We start from the raw sequence: 17,092 nt of genomic DNA on the forward strand, positions 1-17,092 counted from the left end.
AATAAAAGAAAAGAACATACTACAATAGGAGTAGAGTAGTACGTAGGCAAAAAAGGGATACTCACACAAAGTGAATCAAAGAAAAGTATAAAAAAATACAACATCAGAGAAGTTCAGAACATCTCGTTGTTGTTGCAACAAAAATCAATGCATGAGCAACATGCATGGCAATAGTCGGATGTAAAGCAACACAACCAACAAAAGAAGAAGAAAAGCGTAACAAAGTAAACATCATGAATGCATTATCATGACAAAGGAAGCAATAATACAAGCGTTCAAAGAAGTTTTATATCATTGCGACCAGAAGAAAGAAGATACTTACCACTTACCACCACTACAGATAGACCAGAGGATACGCAATCACCGAATATAGACCAGAGAACTAGCATGAATCAAAGACAGTAGACCAGAAAAGACCAGATTAGCAGCAGCAACACCAGTACCATAGACAAACTAAAGGACAAACGCCATTAGCAGAGACCAGACAAAGGCCAAAGAAGATACTTACCACTTGTCACCTCCACAGATAGACCAGATACTACGCAATCACCAGGTATGAACCAGAGAACGAGCATGCACCAAATACAGTAGATCAGGAAAGACCAGATTAGTAGCAGCAGCAGCAACAGCAGCAGAAGCGCCATAGAAAAACCAAACAAACGACACCAGAGATCAGAGAAAGACCAACGAAGCAATCACCAGAGTTAAACCAGAGGACAATCATGCACCAAATACAGTAGACCAGAAAAGACCATGTTAGCAGCAAAAGCAGCAGCAGCAACACCAGCATCATAGAAAAACTAAAGAATGAACGCCATCAGCAGAGACCAGACAAAGACAAAAGAAGTTACTTACCTCTTATCACCACCACAGGTAGACCATAAGAGTATAGACAATCACCAGATATAAACCAAAGAATGAGTATGCAGCAAAGAGAATAGAGCAGGAAAGACCATATTAGCAGCAACGGCAGCAACACCAGCTCCATAGAAAAACCAGAGAACGAACGACACCAGAGACCAGACAAAGACCGGAGAAGCAACCACTAGTAGATATGATAAGCCAAAGACGCAGACAGCAGAGACAGCAGAAAAGGAATGGCAGCAGCACCCACGTCAGACAGGCAAAAAAAATTATCAAAACCTAATAAACAAACTCAATTAATGTTAATTCTACGCCTTCCAGTGCTCGTTATCGAATGGTATCTAATATATCCCATTTCAAAGAAGCAGTATTAAGTTCTTCCTACAGTACAAGGCAGAGTTGTCGGAAGATAGAGTGTTATTATCAAACAAACGGTGTCCAAAACAACCATGGTTTGATACTAAAACACGTTTTGCAAAAAAGGGTAAAAAAACGGGGTTACGGAAAAATGAGAGGGCACCCTATCCGACGTCACGACCAGCAGATTTGGTCTCAGTCGTCTTGTACCGTAGCAGCCGTAACTGCGGCAGTTTAATCTGAAATTGTGCAGTGGTATTTTCGTGTTCAAACTTGACTTGATCTCACATCCTTTAAACGTTTTTGCTAAATTCGACTATGAAAACTCTTGTTATTACACACAACTTTCTAATACAACTCTAGAGAACTAAAGAAGCGGCATCAAATGGTGCTAATTACTCTCAGCTTTCAGACCAAAAATAATGAGCAATTTCCAAAAACATTAAAACAAGTTTTCTGTGGATATGTCAAAATTTAGCATATGAAAGCCTCATAGAAAGAGTTTCCAATGTTGCATTTCATCTTTACGATTAATTTGACCTAATATGTATCATAGAAAAAGTCTTCACTTTTGACGTGAAAAACGCGATCGTTTGATTCTCAAGAATTTTCCCTTGCTAATACTCATGGAAAAACGATAATTTTCATGAATTTGCAATGTCCCAAAAAAAATTGAGATAAAGCATCAAGAAGTAAAGCGTGGTCAAGAGGAGATGTGTGGTGCTATTCCAAGCGCTCAAAAAGCTTTATGGCATGAGTTATTCGTGCTTGAAAATGACTAAGTTTGCACAGAATTCGAACTAAAACGACGGCGTAGTGGGTTGCGTTACCAGAAGAATAAGTTACACTTCTGTCTGATAACTCAGATGCTGTGTATTGTACATTATAAAAATCTCTAGTATCAACCCAAGGCGTGGAAAAGCTGTCCGCCCTTCGTGGTGAAGAGATGCCCATTATTATGGCTCAAAACCTTTGCCAAACAACCATAATGTTGCATACAAGCATGGCTTGATACTTGACGTTAATAGGTACTTGACATGATAAGGTTGCATAAAGCTTGGCATGACATAGTGATTACTAATAATGACTAATTGATTACTAATGATTATCAACTAGCACTCCTTGTGGAATTTGAGGCTTGATAGACTAAAATTCACGGAAAAAAAAGAATAAAAAAACAGTAATGTCAACTTGATAAAGGTATGTTTTATTATCAAACTGACAGGTGTAAAGTAAAACTGAAGTCTCTCTACTGGCCAGGTAGATGATCCTTCTTATATACTATAACAATGGATAAAAGTTCTATTAATTAGATTAAAAAATAAGTCAACTCAGATCAACTAATGTCTAATCATGCTAAAAGACAACTCCAGCAAGCTAATCATTATTCAGCTTTGCCTGGATGAATATTTAGACTGTTATCCGAAGTACCCTGATCTATCCTTTCTACAGTGCGCGAAAAAAAACGTTCCAGTGTTTTGCCAAATTGCACTTATAGCCAGTTTTCTCTGCAAATATCAAAGCTACTGGGGTTTGCTTAGTTTCGTAAATAGCCTAAGTAGTTGGCTATTAGATGATATATTATGCACTTTATTCACGTAATTAGAAAAAGAATGGTAGCCTCATGAAAAGTGAAAAGTCGAATTTATTAAATCTTATAAAAAAGCTCAATATTTAGTTGGACCACCTTTACTCTTGATAACCGCTTTGATTCGGCGTGGCATGCTGCCTATGTATTTAAGACAGTCTTCTTTTGTGAATTTATAACATTCCTGTTCAATTCTGTCTTCTAACTCAGAAATGCTGGCGGCCCTAGTAGGGTACTTGTTCAAACGACGTTTTAGTTGATGCCAGACATGTTCAATGGGGTTTAGGTCAGGGCTTTGGGGGGAGGCCAATAAAGAACATTTTGAACAGAGAATCCGTGATGCGTGAACTATTTTTTAATGGGACCAGAAGTATGTGGTCTTGCGTTATCTTGCTGGAATCTAAACGTTTTCTTGTCCAGCCCACAGTACTCGATAGTGTCTAGCAAAGATGAGTCCAGAATTTCAGCATAAACTTCTGAGTTAACAGTTTCTTCGGTAATGGTGGAACCATAGGTGGGTTCCTCCGCTGTTATCATGCCCCAGAAAACAACGCCACCACCATCTCCCTGAAATTGAGCCTCAGTTTGATGAGGCATCAACTCAGTGGGCCTGTCAGTCCAGTAGAAAGATTCGCCGTCAGATCCCCACATGTTGACCCTGGTTTCATCGGAAAATCCCCATTTACGCCAATCGTCCGCAGTCAAATGTCGATGTCTCTTGGCCCACACAAGACGTTTTTTCCGGTTCTCCGCAGACACGAAATTGGTCTTTACCTTTCTTTTAGCCTTGGACCCTTTGCGCTTGAGTATATACTGTATATTCCTCAAAGTCATCTGAACTCCCATATGAGCAAGGTAGCACTGCACACCCTTGGGGCCGTCTAAATTACCATTGCGGAGATCCCTCTCAATGTAGTTCATATTCTGCGTATTGATTTTGCTGCGTCTTCCGGGTTTGGCATGTTTTGAATGACCAAGAAACTTCTTCCTATAGCGAGAAAGTACACTGACGGACAAATTTGGGAAGATTTTTTGAATGGCACGGAGGGAACAACCTTGGTTGAAAAGAGCCTTGACAGATCCTTGAACCTCCTGAGGAATGGGACGTGTCATGTTAAAAAAAGTGATGAAGTAAAGATGATAAAATATAATGAGGGAAAAGACCAAAATCTCAGGCTTCTTTATACTTTTTTAAGCATTCCTCGGATAACTAACATTTTAAACATTATTGATATAAAAAATTACGGCTCTCAGATTATTTTGGTGGAATGTATAGAAACAATAAGGCCATCAAGCGATATTTCCAATTTTACAAAATCGAAATTTTTTACTTTACGTCAGTTGCACTTGCTTAATATCTACTGTATCAATTATTTTAGTAGCTCATTTTGTGGCTAAAAACTCAAGCTTTCGTAGTCTTACTTTAGTTTTAAAACTGGAAAAAATTGACAGCGCTGTAAGTGTAAAACTACGAATTGGCAAAACACTGGAACGTTTTTTTCGCGCACTGTATAAGGATAATTAATATCGATCTAGTAGCATGTATTCGATAAGTACAGTCTATTTTGTCTATATCAATAGTACATAATATCTGAGTGTATATCGCTGAGCATACATCTTTAGCATGTATCTGGATATATAGCATGTCTATAGCATATCTCATATATAGTACAAGTCTTTAGTATATAATGTATCTTGATGTATCTTTTCTAAACCGGATCTCCAAATGCGCAGAAACAATCAGTTCAAGCACCAATCACATCAGATCATAAACTTTGACATGAAACAGGATTCAGTTACGATCCTTATCATGGCATGTTCATGATAATAGATTGGATCTATTATCCTCTCACCCAAATCGACTTATCTAATACTTTATCCTCATATCAAATCCCTCAATTCGAATAGTATATAAACCCTCTTATTTCCAATGTAATAAACGATATTCTTTACCTGATTAATTTCATATTCTTTGTTATATCAAATGCTATAGCAAGGTCTCACACTAAAGGTTTTAGGCTATTCTTAGGTCCTTTGGTTAAATCATGCTAATCATGATTTACAAATCAATTGTTGGGTAGATAGTAAACCTATTTGTATTATAGTTTATCATCATGCTGTAAACCCTAGCATAATGAAAAAGTATATAAATGCATCCTTGGGACGCATTCTCAATAAAAGTGTAATTCTTTGGCAGATTCAATTTTACATTGTATTTTGACATAACACTTTTTTGAATCCTATAAATTTTTTACACTTGCTACTATGAATAACGCAAACCCTACTACAGTTTTTGCTGGAGCTGGTGTTGATTATCGCTCTGCATCGGGAGATGCAAGTTTTGGTTCTGGTTCATCTTTGTCGTCTCTACAAAATGAACATAGCAATGCATTGAGCAATGATGCTCTGCATAATGGTATTGATGCTTGTAGCGAAGACGCTCGCATTGATCAGGCATTGAGCGATGACGCTCTGTCAACTCTTGATAATGATACTATTATGAATGATAGTGGTGAGCTATTGGAATTTGATTTCGATAGTGAGATCCAACCCTTGGGAATGGATCATCAGGCTAGCATGACCAGGGACATCAAGATGTTGAGGAGAAGGCTTTTTGAGGCTACAAGGCTGTCTATCACTATGCCTGAGAATGGCACGCTTGCATCCAATGCTGGGGCCATGAAACGCCAATTGATGATGGCTAAGGAAAACTACGATTTGTTGTTTGATGATACTCCAATGCTCTCCCCATCTATGGCCTATTCCAATGCTGGTAATAGTGTAGTACCTCCAGATACGCCATATATTCAGTGGAAAGGGCACAAGTTTAACAACAAGTTTCTCTACCCTACCATGGATGCATGCCTTCAACAATTCCAGGATGTACTGGAGTCTCGTGGTGTGTCGATCGAAGCAAACTGGAAGAGAATTATTAAGCCGAAAATGTCCACGGGTATGTCTGCCTGGACAAGAGAAATCATACAAAAGTATCCCGAAATTACTTGGGGCCAGTTCAAGAGCAAGCTCAAGGTGAAATATAGCCCTTCGGAAGCAGAAGAAAGAAAAGCTGCACTCAATAAGCTAAAGACGCTTAAATTGGACAACTGTGACGATCTAGAAGACTTCATTGACAGGTTTAACTCCTTGAAGGACTTAGCGGGAGTCAAGGAAAATACGTCTCTTGTAGACTATCTGCTTCGTGGTCTGGATATCGACTTGTATGGACCGGTGTCTATGGGCATTTCACAAGCCCGTTCCAAGGGAAGCTGCAGTGAAATCAGGTTTAAATAGATTTCACAAAAAAAATAAAGCAATAGTAAAATACAATAGAAATCAACTGTATTTTATTTTGTGTATAAAATGAACTGAAGATCCTGGAATTGAGTAAAAAAAAAGAAGAGTATTTATACATTTGCCTCTAGCTTGTAGGATTATTAGTGATGATAGAGAGCAATAGGTGCTGCTATTGCGATATCTGGCAAATGTTGATGTTTGATTTAAAGTGGTAATCAATGCAAGAGCACTGGCCATAAGGGTCGATTTGAGTAACCTTGATGGGCTTGGGTGAGCTATCGTCATAGCATGATTTAATGTAACCTTGATGGTTTAAAGTGTGATGTTTGTTATTGAAGTATGGAATCCTTTATCTGGAATATTGTGCAACTATGGCAGCAGGGCATAGTTGTCATATTTGAATATGCTTGTTATTGATTTGATTTTATTTGGATAAAGATACCATCACTTATTAGGACCATCATGGGTGTGATTGAATACACTGTGATCAGGAGTGATTCATTCACACGATGTGCGATATAAGCATGCATCTTTACATTAGTATGTTTAAATGGTTGTTGATGTACATTTGAGCGATTTTATTAATAGATCCAAAGAGCATGAATTTAAATGAGTGCTATTTGATGAATTTTGGTTTTCAATTAAGTTGCGTTTGGGTGGCTATTTCATTACAGAGGCGACACTTTGAATTTTGCTATCTCACAGTTGCGCAGTGCCTACGATTTGTTGAGAAGAGATAATTATTATAGGCAGGAAAAGCAGAGAAAGGATGCTGAACTGAACAATAAGATCAAGGATACGATCAAGGCACATCAGCGTGCTGAGGGCTCTGCTTCGTTGAACAACAAGAAAACTCGTCGTGCTGGTCGCCACCATGACAAGCAATCAAGAATGAGGAATGATAGTCCTGGTGAAGTACTTAAATGTTATGATTGTGGTTTCACACCATTTACGTATGCGCATAAGGCATTATGCAAAAAGAACCCTAAAAATATCAAAAAGATAACAAAGAAGAAGAGCAAGTTGATTGTGCCAAGACCTGCTTCCAATGATGATACTGATTCGTCATCCTCTGATGATGAGGAAAGTGATCAAACTTTTGCTGTTGCCACAATTTCTACAAAGGACAAGCAAAAGGAGGAAGTCGTATCCATGGATACTGATAGTGAATGCAAGCATTTGAATAATGAATATTTCAAAAAGATGCCTAGTAATAACATGGACACTAATGGACTTCTTTATCTACCTGTGATATTAGAATCAAAGAGTGGTGTTAAGGTTAACACATGGTTTTTGTTGGACACTGGTTGTACATTTAATGCAATCTCGCCCAAGTTACTTGATTTCATGCAATTAAATGTTGTAAATAAAAATGGTACTATTAAGCTGGCTCAAAGTAACACTGTTGTTAATCGTAAAGGACAAACTGAAGAGGAACTAAAGATTAATTATGGTTCCAAATTTGTCTATTCCAAATTTGAAGTTTTTGACTTATTTGATGATGTCCATTGCGTGTTTGGCATGGATCTATTGTATAAAGTTGGTATTACATTGGGTGATATTGCCGCAGATTGGTCTGATCGAATTGGATATAAGATTCCTGATATTAAACCCAATCCATACAAACCAAATGAGGATCCTTATGGATGTAAGGAAGAGCGTCAATTGATGATGAATGAACTATGTTGTGCCAGAAGGGCTACAACTGTCTATAAAGATTAAGGTATTCTTGATGGGTAGATATGTCTGTGTTGTGCAACAACATGGACAAGCTATGATAAGTGAAGTGCATCTCAGCTATCTAAATACTGAGGTTCACCAGATGTGATAAGCGTTGTACAAGATAAATTGCTACTTTGGCATTCAGAACTTAGTATAAATAGAATAACTCTTGTCTTCATCAATAAATCATTAGTTTTTGTGTCTGATCTTATTCAAATAAGTCTTTTCTTGTTTTTATAATATCGAACATTTTTTATAAGCTACAAATAATAATCCTTTTATTCTTTGTGCTTAACATTTTTTAAGATCGTGTAAATCAGAATCTTCCAGATTTTAACCTACCTATCTAATTTAAACCGAAAATATGACTATGAATGATTCTACTGTGTCTCCTGCAGAACAGAACAAGAGTTCAGATGTTCAAGCTGTTGGAAGCGAGCTTTCATACGGAGGAGCTGTAGAGCGACTTCGTCAGGAGGTTCATGGGTTGATCGCTGAAGTTGCGAACAGTGGGGACAAGTCGGACGAAGAGGTCGACGCTTTGAAGGCTGCCCTGTCAAAGAAGTGCTCTAACTTGGAGGCTATAGAGAAAGCTCTCTCTATGGTCACACCTAACCAGAGTCCTTCCCAAGTAACAGTGGTTAGTCAAGGTGCGGCTAATAGTTCAACTGTACCTGATGATCTTCCTTTGTTTCAATGGTTTGGACGTGTCAAAGATGAAAAAAAGGAAGTTTTTGCCAACATTGAGGAGTGTTGTCGCCGGTTTTCCGATAAGTTGAGCAGTTGCACGCTTGATCTTGACGAACACTGGTATCGTTTGCTTCCTCCTTGTCTTCCCGGCGATCTTCGCAATTGGCTTGATGAGTTTGTGAAAGCATCTGGCTCCACTGTGTCTTGGGCTACCTTGAAGGGAGCTATCATCGGTCGTTTTGGTACACCAAAAGAACAGCTCAGATTCGAAAGAATTAGGGAGTTTCTTCGTTGTACTAAAGGAAACGAAGAATCCGTTGATGGTTTCGTAGAGCGGTTTAAGACGTTGAGAAATAGAGCTGACATCAGTGATAAGGGTGTCGTAGCGATGGTGTTTTTTGACGCTTTCCCCAAGGTTACCGCTAGGTTGCTAATGGTTGCTATGAGTCAGGCACCAGAATCGTCATTTTATGACATTGATTATGTGTCCTCTCTCGTGCGCAAGATGGATATGATGGCTATTGAGACGGGTCAAGAATCTTTGGGCTCTGTTTTTGATGGAAGAAAACGCGCTGCTGACATACCTGTTTCGAACGAAGCAAAGAAGTCTCGGTACGCACCTTCTTCTAGTGGAAACGCTTTTCAAAGTAGCTCTTCGTCGAGATCCAATGGTCCCTCGTCCAACTCTCCACGTTCTAGTGCTAATCGTTTTGGCAAAACATTTGCTGAACATGTTGCTGAAGGGACTTGCTCCAAATGTAACGGTCCTCGACCAAAGGGGCAGATGCATCACTGCAACACTGCTATTCGTACTGGTGGTGGTAACACCCATCAGGGCAATGGTGTTAAAAAAGTTTTGCGTGCCATGACTAAGAAACGTGGTGGCAAACATTCGATGGATGCTGCAATCCAAGCTGCTTTTCTCTCTGCTCGTGTCGATCGTGCGTTAGCTGAGAAAGGTGCTTCTTCCCCTGCTGTCTCCTCTGCTGAACAATCGGTGGATGATGTTGTCCTTGCTCCTTCTTCTGGTGGTAGTGACAATGTTGATGTTGACCAAGATGCTGTGATGAGTGAAGCTCATGGTATCTTTGAGGATACTGACCTGGTGAATCGTGCCCAGTCTATTCTTCTTGAAAAAGAGATGAGTAGCATGTCTGTGGACGACGATACGCTACAAAATATATTTGCTCAGCAATGTAAGTTCGATGCTAGATTTAGTGCTCCACCTACTATGACCACCAATGCTATTTGTGTTCCTATTGTGGTTCAAAATGTCATTTGCTTTGGCTTAGTGGATACGGGTGCTACGTTTTCGTGCGTCACTGACAAGTTCTTTCAATTCTTAGGAGGAACCTCTCTTGCTGGATTTGAGGCTAATGATGATGATGAGAGCTTTGTTCAAATGGCTCATGAAGTAACGACTGTGCCTAGAATAGGTGCGGTACGTTTGCACATTAGCTACAATAAATCAAATAAAAACCATTTGTTTGAAGTATTTCCATTCTATTCTGAGGAAAACGTACCTGTATTGCTTGGTATGGATATTTTGTCCAAGCTTGGCATTGGTCTTACGGGCTTGGTGAGTCAACATGGCTTTCAATCAGGTCCTCGTGTACCAGATCCTATTGATGATGGTATTACTCCAAACGCACATCCTTTTGGTAGTGAGGAAGAGAGACAACCGTTTCTACTTGCACTAAAGGGGTTATTAGAAGAGAATTCGCGCATTGATATGAAGAATACTCAGTGTAATCTGCCGGATTCGATTATTAAGCTTGATACTAAACCAGGTGCTGTCGCTTGGCGAGCTCAATATCCTTTGCCTGAAGCTTATCGTGATGCTGTTGCCAAACAAATTCAGATATGGCTTGATGAGGGTGTTGTTGAAAGATCTGCTAGTCATACACGTTTCAATCATCCATTGTTGGTTGTAAAGAAAAAGGACGCTGATGGTAATTACACAATGTCTAAGCCTAGAGTGGTGTGTGACGTTCGTAAGTTGAATGCTATCTTGGAAGTGGATGACAAACAACAGTTACCTTTGATCTCTCATATCCATCAGAGCATTGGTACGAAAATGATTCATACTTGTCTCGATATCCATGCTTGCTTTACTAGCTTTGGCTTGGATCCAGAGCAAGCTCATAAAGTTTCATTTACTTGTCCCTTCACGAATATCCAATACACCCATAAAAAGGCTGCTTATGGAATTCGCCATGTCGGATCGGTGGTTGTACGCACATTGCAAACACTGCTCTCTGATTTGAATACAAGCTCTAGTTCTACTTCGTTTCCTACTGATGGTGATCACTCGGTTTCCTGCTATGTGGATGACATCTTATGCAGTAGTAATGGGAGCCTACAAGATCACTATGCGTTGGTTGCTGAGGTAATTCGTCGTTTAACCGATGCTAATTTGGTGCTCAATCCTGAGAAAGTCGTCTTCGCTCAGCGTAGTATTTATCTCTTGGGATGGAGTGTTATTAATGGTAAATTACTGCCTGACGGTAGAAAACTTACCAACATTGCAGATTGGCCGGCTATTACCACTGGTCGTCAATTGGCATCTTTCTTGGGTTTAATGTCGTACTTTCGTGCTGCCATTCCATGTTATTCTCGTCTGACTCGAGATCTTGATAGCTTGAAACAGTACAAAGATCTAACAGATGTTTGGAATGAGTCTCATACAAAAGCGATTGCCGACTTGAAGGATGCACTTACGATGGCACTTGTGCTGTCACCTCCTGATTTTTCGATTCGATTTCACTTGGCTACTGATGCTAGTTTAACTGCTCTTGGCGCGGTTTTATATCAAGTGGTCAACGATGAAATTCGATATGTAGGTCTCGTATCTCGTAAATTGTCTGTTTCTGAGCGTAACTACAGTACTACGAAAAGGGAATTGCTAGGGATTTGCTATGCCTTGGTTAAGTTTCATCGTTTTCTGTATATGCGAGAGTTTACCTTACATACGGACCATAAGAGTCTGATCTACTTGAATACACAGGAAGTCCCCAATGCACTCATGCTTGGATGGTGGGAGACCATTTTTTCTTATACTTTCGATATTGTGCATTTGCCCGGTGTCCTTAACGTAATTCCTGATGCTTTATCTCGACTTTACGAAGATTCGGATGCTGATGCTTCAGCACGACATCTTCTGGGGGGCAGGTACTATGCTGATGGTGGTGAAAGTGTAAAAAGAAAGAAAAAGGGTTCCAAAAACAAACTCAAGGTTGTCACACCTTCGCCTCCAATGAAACGTACTTTGGTCAAGACAACTAAGGCGTTACGATCTAATTCTTTTAGCAACCATGCACGCACTGCGGTAAACGCTACTCTTATCAAAGATGGCACCACCACAGCTGTCTCGCAAAAGCAAAAGGAATTCATATTGCGTACGCTTAGGTTTGCTGACTATATCACTCCTCCTGCTAATGAAAGAGACAATATGATCATTGCTCAGCATCTGGTTGGACATTTTGGGATCAAACATGTTGAAACTGCAATTCATCATGAAGGGTTTCACTGGGTGAACATTCGGAAAGACATAGAAAGAATATTAGCTGATTGTGACGAGTGTAACAGGTACAATATCGCTAGAGAGGGATATCATCCTTTCCGTAGTGTCAATGCCGCCCAACCTTTGGATCATTGGTGCATGGATCTCGGTGATATGGGTGTTACTAGCTCTTTCGGCAGCAACTTTCTATTTGTCCTTACTGATTACTTTACGAGATTTACTGTGATAAGATGCATTCCAGACAAGAAGGCTACGACAATTGCCAGGGAAATGCTTCAAGTTTTCTCACTTTTTGGATGGCCAATCAAGTTGACTTCAGACAGAGGCCTGGAATGGATAAATGAGGTGGTCCGTGCTATGATGGACATCAGTGGGATAGACCATCGCCTGTCATTAGGGTACAATCCATTGGGTAACTCGGTTTCTGAGTCATTTATCAAAATATGTAAGTTAACGACTATCAAGTTGTTAAAAGGTAAGAGGGATCAATGGGAGCACTTCATTCCGTGGGTGAATTACTGCATCAATGTCAAGTATGCTCGGCTACATAAATCTCGTCCGTATACACTTTTGTTTAATCGTCAACCAAATGGTCTGGCTGATTACTCAAAGGTGGACTATTCCAAACGTTTGGAGAAAGCTGATAACAGACTCATTGACAAACGATACCGTTTTGTACAAGATGTTCTTATCCCGGCTATTTCTAAGCGTATTGTGGATACACAAAATGCTGATCATGCTAACTTTGCGAAGAAACATAAGGTCATTGCCGAACCCTATCCTATTGGTAGTAAAGTTATGATTAAAAATGTTCATCGTCAAAATAAGTTAGATGAACGGTATGAAGGACCTTATTTGATTCATAGTATAACCGATAAAGGTTCCTATGTGCTGGCTGACAAGACGGGTGCACTCCTTAGTCGAGATGTGCCTACCCATCATATCAAGTACCAAGTCGCTGCGAATCCTCAGCCAATCACAATTGATGAATTCTCTGCAGAGCATTACGAAATTCAAGCTGTGATTGATCATAGAGGATCTCCTGGTAACTATGAGTATAAGGTAAAATGGAAAGGGTTCGATGATCCTAGTGAAGATACTTGGGAGCCTGTGAAAAACTTTGATTCGGCCAAACACATTGAGCTGTATTGGGCTCGAAGAGAAGGTGCAAAGGCTGCTGGTAAACGTAGGTTAGCTCCTCAAACAGTTAACTGGCGAACTACTACTACTCGCGAAATTGGTCAGAGTGGTAGATCAAACAGGTCTTAAATGGCTACTAGCATGATGGGATCAAGTCTTTTCCTTACATTTTTGTCCTATGAAAGGTTTTTACACAAGGTTTTTACTGACTGATCTCGGATGCAGTGTCATTTGGTAATTATTTATTGGAAAGTGCTTTATGTGCTATATTGTCATGATGTTTTGTAATCTGGGATTACGAAATGTCCACAAGAAGTACCTGAATCTGGGGGGGCAATGTTGTGCCAGAAGGGCTACAACTGTCTATAAAGATTAAGGTATTCTTGATGGGTAGATATGTCTGTGTTGTGCAACAACATGGACAAGCTATGATAAGTGAAGTGCATCTCAGCTATCTAAATACTGAGGTTCACCAGATGTGATAAGCGTTGTACAAGATAAATTGCTACTTTGGCATTCAGAACTTAGTATAAATAGAATAACTCTTGTCTTCATCAATAAATCATTAGTTTTTGTGTCTGATCTTATTCAAATAAGTCTTTTCTTGTTTTTATAATATCGAACATTTTTTATAAGCTACAAATAATAATCCTTTTATTCTTTGTGCTTAACAAACTACAGCCATTCATTGATGCAAACACTAGTATCAGCCCTAAAGCAGATTGTAATTTGCCTGATAGCGAAATTAGATTGCCTGTAAAGAAGGATACTCCACTTTCGGACACATATCGAAGACAATTTCCAATTGCTGAAGCAATGCGACCTGTGATCCAAAAGCGAATTGAGAAATGGTGTGAAAATGGTGTGATCAAACGAGCTAAACCTAATACACCTCATAACTCTCCCATTTTCACTGTGCGCAAGAAGAACAGTGAGGGCGAATACACTGGTAAAGAGCACCGTGTAGTGATTGATTGTCGGTTGATTAATAATGCATTGGATCCAGAGAAGCTTGAACGTTTCCCATTGCCTTTGATAAGTGATTTACATCGTAAAATGTCGAAGCATTCCCTCTATACGGTAATCGACCTATCGCAATGTTTCCATGCATTTAAGGTAGCTAAGGCATCAAGACCTTATTTAACGTTTACCGACATGAATGGACTGACGTGGTCCTTCTCTCACTGCCCTTACGGATTAACTATGGTCTCATCTCATGCCCAGAAAATTCTTTCTAATTTGCTGGCTGATCTAAGTGATGTCTGTACACATTTCATCGACGATGTCACGATCCATACTGAAAACGACCTACAAAAGCATACAGAGGTTGTCAAAACAGTTATTGATCGTTTGACTAGAGCTAACTTACGTATCAACACGGAAAAGATGCATATTGCACAAAAGAGCATCTATATTTTGGGTTTCTGCCTATCTAGTAATGGACTAGCACTCGATCCACGAAAGGTTTCCAACGTATTGGATTGGGATCCTGTCGTAAAGAGTAGTCGTGAGCTGATGTCTCGCCTTGGATTGATCAATTTCTTTCGATCCAATTTACCTTGCTTGTCAAGATTGACAGCCCCATTAGATAAGCTTCGAAACGCACATGATATAACCAAAGTATGGAAGCCGGAACACACTGCATTGATGAAGCAATTGCAAGAATTGTTAGTCAGTTCAGCAGTGTTGAGTGTGCCCAACTTAAATTATCCCATATGTGTTGTAACGGATAGCTCTGCATATGCAATTGGTGCTGCAATGTATCAAGTAATCAATAATAAAGTCAAGTATCTTGGTTTCATTGCACGCAGTTTGGGACCGTCAGAGCAACGATGGGGAAGCTCCAAACGTGAATTAGCTGCTGTTGTGTACGCATTCAAAAAGTTCCATCAATGGTTGTATGGACGCCCATTTCATTTGTTTGTAGATAATCGTGGTATTTTGTTCTTACATACAAAACCTAAATTGGATAGAATGGTTGAGAACTACTATGATACTATCTTTGAAATGGATTTCGATATTACGTTTTGCAGTGGTATTAACAATATATTGGCGGATACATTGTCGCGTCTTTTCTGGCCATACAATACGCTGGTGGAGAGTGGTAATACACGTTCCATCAGGGATATCGACAGGGAGATATTGATTAAACAGGATATTGTTAAGCAAAAGGGTAATAATAAGAAGAGAAAGAATACTCATGATGATGAGGTAGTAGCAGCTACTAAGAACAAGAAGCAAAGAGTACTGAATGAAGAGGAAAAGGGGAAAAAAGATATCAAGGGAGCACAAGATAAGAACACAGTTTTATCATGTGAGTCTTCCGGCATCTCCAATTCCAGTAAAGTAATCATTCCAAATAAGACTTCTGATCTATTTAATAACTCTAAGTTGACAGCGTATGCGAATTCATTGAAAAGAAAGAATGAAGATTTTTACTTTTGCGTCAGTCATTTAGATGTTTATCAAACGCCTACAACTGACGAAGAGAAACAGAGCATATTAGAAAAATCTCATCTGCTAGGCCATTTCGGTATACATGCTATGGAGCAAGTAATACACCAAGATTTGAACATGCATTGGAAAGGGTTAAGGGAGGATATAAACCAGTACATCCGTAATTGCCATAAATACAGACAGTTCAATCTAGCAAAGCATGTATATCATCCTCCAAAGCAAGAAGCGCCTGAAGGCATTATGGATCATGTTGTGTTTGATCTAGGTGGTTTCGATTGTACAACGTCTAGAGGTAACAATTTTATCCTTGTGGTATTGGATCTATTTTCACGTTTTATTGTACTGCATGCTATTTCTGACAAGTCTGCTACGACTGTTGCAAAGGAATTAGTGTCCATATTTTCCCTGTTAGGCTACCCTAGGGTGGTAGGACATGATCGTGGAGCTGAATTTCACAATGTTCTGTTGGAAAAGATCCTGAAGCATGCAGGAGTGGAGAATAGAGCTAGTTTGGCCTTTACACCACAAGGCAACAGTTGCTGTGAAGCGGCAGTTAAGAATTGTAAGACAATCATCATGAAGATTTTGGAAGGTCGAAGTGAAGATTGGGATCTGTACTTGAATGGAACTGCCTTAAGCTTAAATGTTCACAGATCGAGATTACACGGAATGATGCCATTCGTAGTAATGTTCCACAGACTACCCAATGAGTTTAAGGATTATCGAGGAGATAAACCTGTTCTTCATGAGAAAGAAATTGATGTGAAAGCATTCAAAGAGAAGCTAGATCTTATTGATAGAATCATTGTACCAGCAATCAGAGATCAGATAATGAAGACGCAAGATAAGGATAGTAAATACTTTAGAAAGAGACACAGAATCTTGGAAAATCCTTATCCTGTTGGATCTACTGTGATGATAAAGAATATTGAGAACAAGAACAGAAAGACGGATCCAAATTATGAAGGTCCATTTTACGTTCATGGTCATACTAGAAATGGAAGCTATATTCTTACTGATAGAACAAACTCGTTCTTAGCTAGAGATGTACCTACGCAGCAAATCAAGTTGATTAGCACAAGTGATACTAGAGACAATCCTTCAAATGCGTATGTCGTCGAAGCTATTATCAATCACAAAGGTAGCGCACCCAATTACAAGTATTTGGTAAAATGGAAAGGTTATAGTGAAGATTGGAATTCATGGGAACCTCCATCTATGTTTGATTCTCCTGATGTGGTCAAGCAGTATTGGGCGCGAGTAAATGCTAATAATAGCAAGACATCTAAGGGCAAGGCACCGAAAGCTCTGAGTACCCGAGAGATTGCTACGCGAGAGACTAAATCAAGAAATAAGCGCGAAAGGTTATTAGCTAAAGATGATGTATAATTGTTTGGTGAAAGGCTATACCTTTTCCTGTTCACAGTTCCTTTTGTCCCATCGGGTTTTGGATGTGT

The 17,092-nt window shown here is 39.5% G+C and overlaps 5 protein-coding genes across 5 annotated transcripts; 4 read left to right on the forward strand and 1 right to left on the reverse strand.

The window, feature by feature from the left end:
• Positions 1-3,157: 3,157 nt before the first annotated feature.
• On the reverse strand, positions 3,158-3,922 carry ATC70_005690 (uncharacterized protein; the record flags this gene model as incomplete). The annotated part of the gene is made up of 1 exon (XM_064824975.1): positions 3,158-3,922. The coding sequence occupies one exon, from the start codon at positions 3,920-3,922 to the stop codon at positions 3,158-3,160; it is 765 nt and encodes a 254-aa protein (XP_064680352.1).
• A 1,152-nt stretch (positions 3,923-5,074) lies between these two features.
• On the forward strand, positions 5,075-6,100 carry ATC70_005691 (uncharacterized protein; the record flags this gene model as incomplete). The annotated part of the gene is made up of 1 exon (XM_064824976.1): positions 5,075-6,100. The coding sequence occupies one exon, from the start codon at positions 5,075-5,077 to the stop codon at positions 6,098-6,100; it is 1,026 nt and encodes a 341-aa protein (XP_064680353.1).
• A 553-nt stretch (positions 6,101-6,653) lies between these two features.
• Positions 6,654-7,825, forward strand: ATC70_005692 (uncharacterized protein; the record flags this gene model as incomplete). The annotated part of the gene is made up of 2 exons (XM_064824977.1): positions 6,654-6,665; positions 6,809-7,825. The coding sequence occupies 2 exons, from the start codon at positions 6,654-6,656 to the stop codon at positions 7,823-7,825; spliced, it is 1,029 nt and encodes a 342-aa protein (XP_064680354.1).
• Positions 7,826-8,189: 364 nt separating this feature from the next.
• ATC70_005693 (uncharacterized protein) lies at positions 8,190-13,307 on the forward strand (the record flags this gene model as incomplete). The annotated part of the gene is made up of 1 exon (XM_064824978.1): positions 8,190-13,307. One exon carries the CDS (start codon positions 8,190-8,192, stop codon positions 13,305-13,307), a length of 5,118 nt encoding a protein of 1,705 aa, XP_064680355.1.
• A 687-nt stretch (positions 13,308-13,994) lies between these two features.
• BRO1 (bck1-like resistance to osmotic shock) lies at positions 13,995-17,024 on the forward strand (the record flags this gene model as incomplete). The annotated part of the gene is made up of 1 exon (XM_064824979.1): positions 13,995-17,024. The coding sequence occupies one exon, from the start codon at positions 13,995-13,997 to the stop codon at positions 17,022-17,024; it is 3,030 nt and encodes a 1,009-aa protein (XP_064680356.1).
• Between the last annotated feature and the right edge of the window lie 68 nt (positions 17,025-17,092).

Source organism: Mucor velutinosus, assembly GCF_035048745.1.
Source record: "Mucor velutinosus strain NIH1002 chromosome Unknown tig00001544, whole genome shotgun sequence".
NCBI lineage: Eukaryota > Fungi > Mucoromycota > Mucoromycetes > Mucorales > Mucoraceae > Mucor > Mucor velutinosus.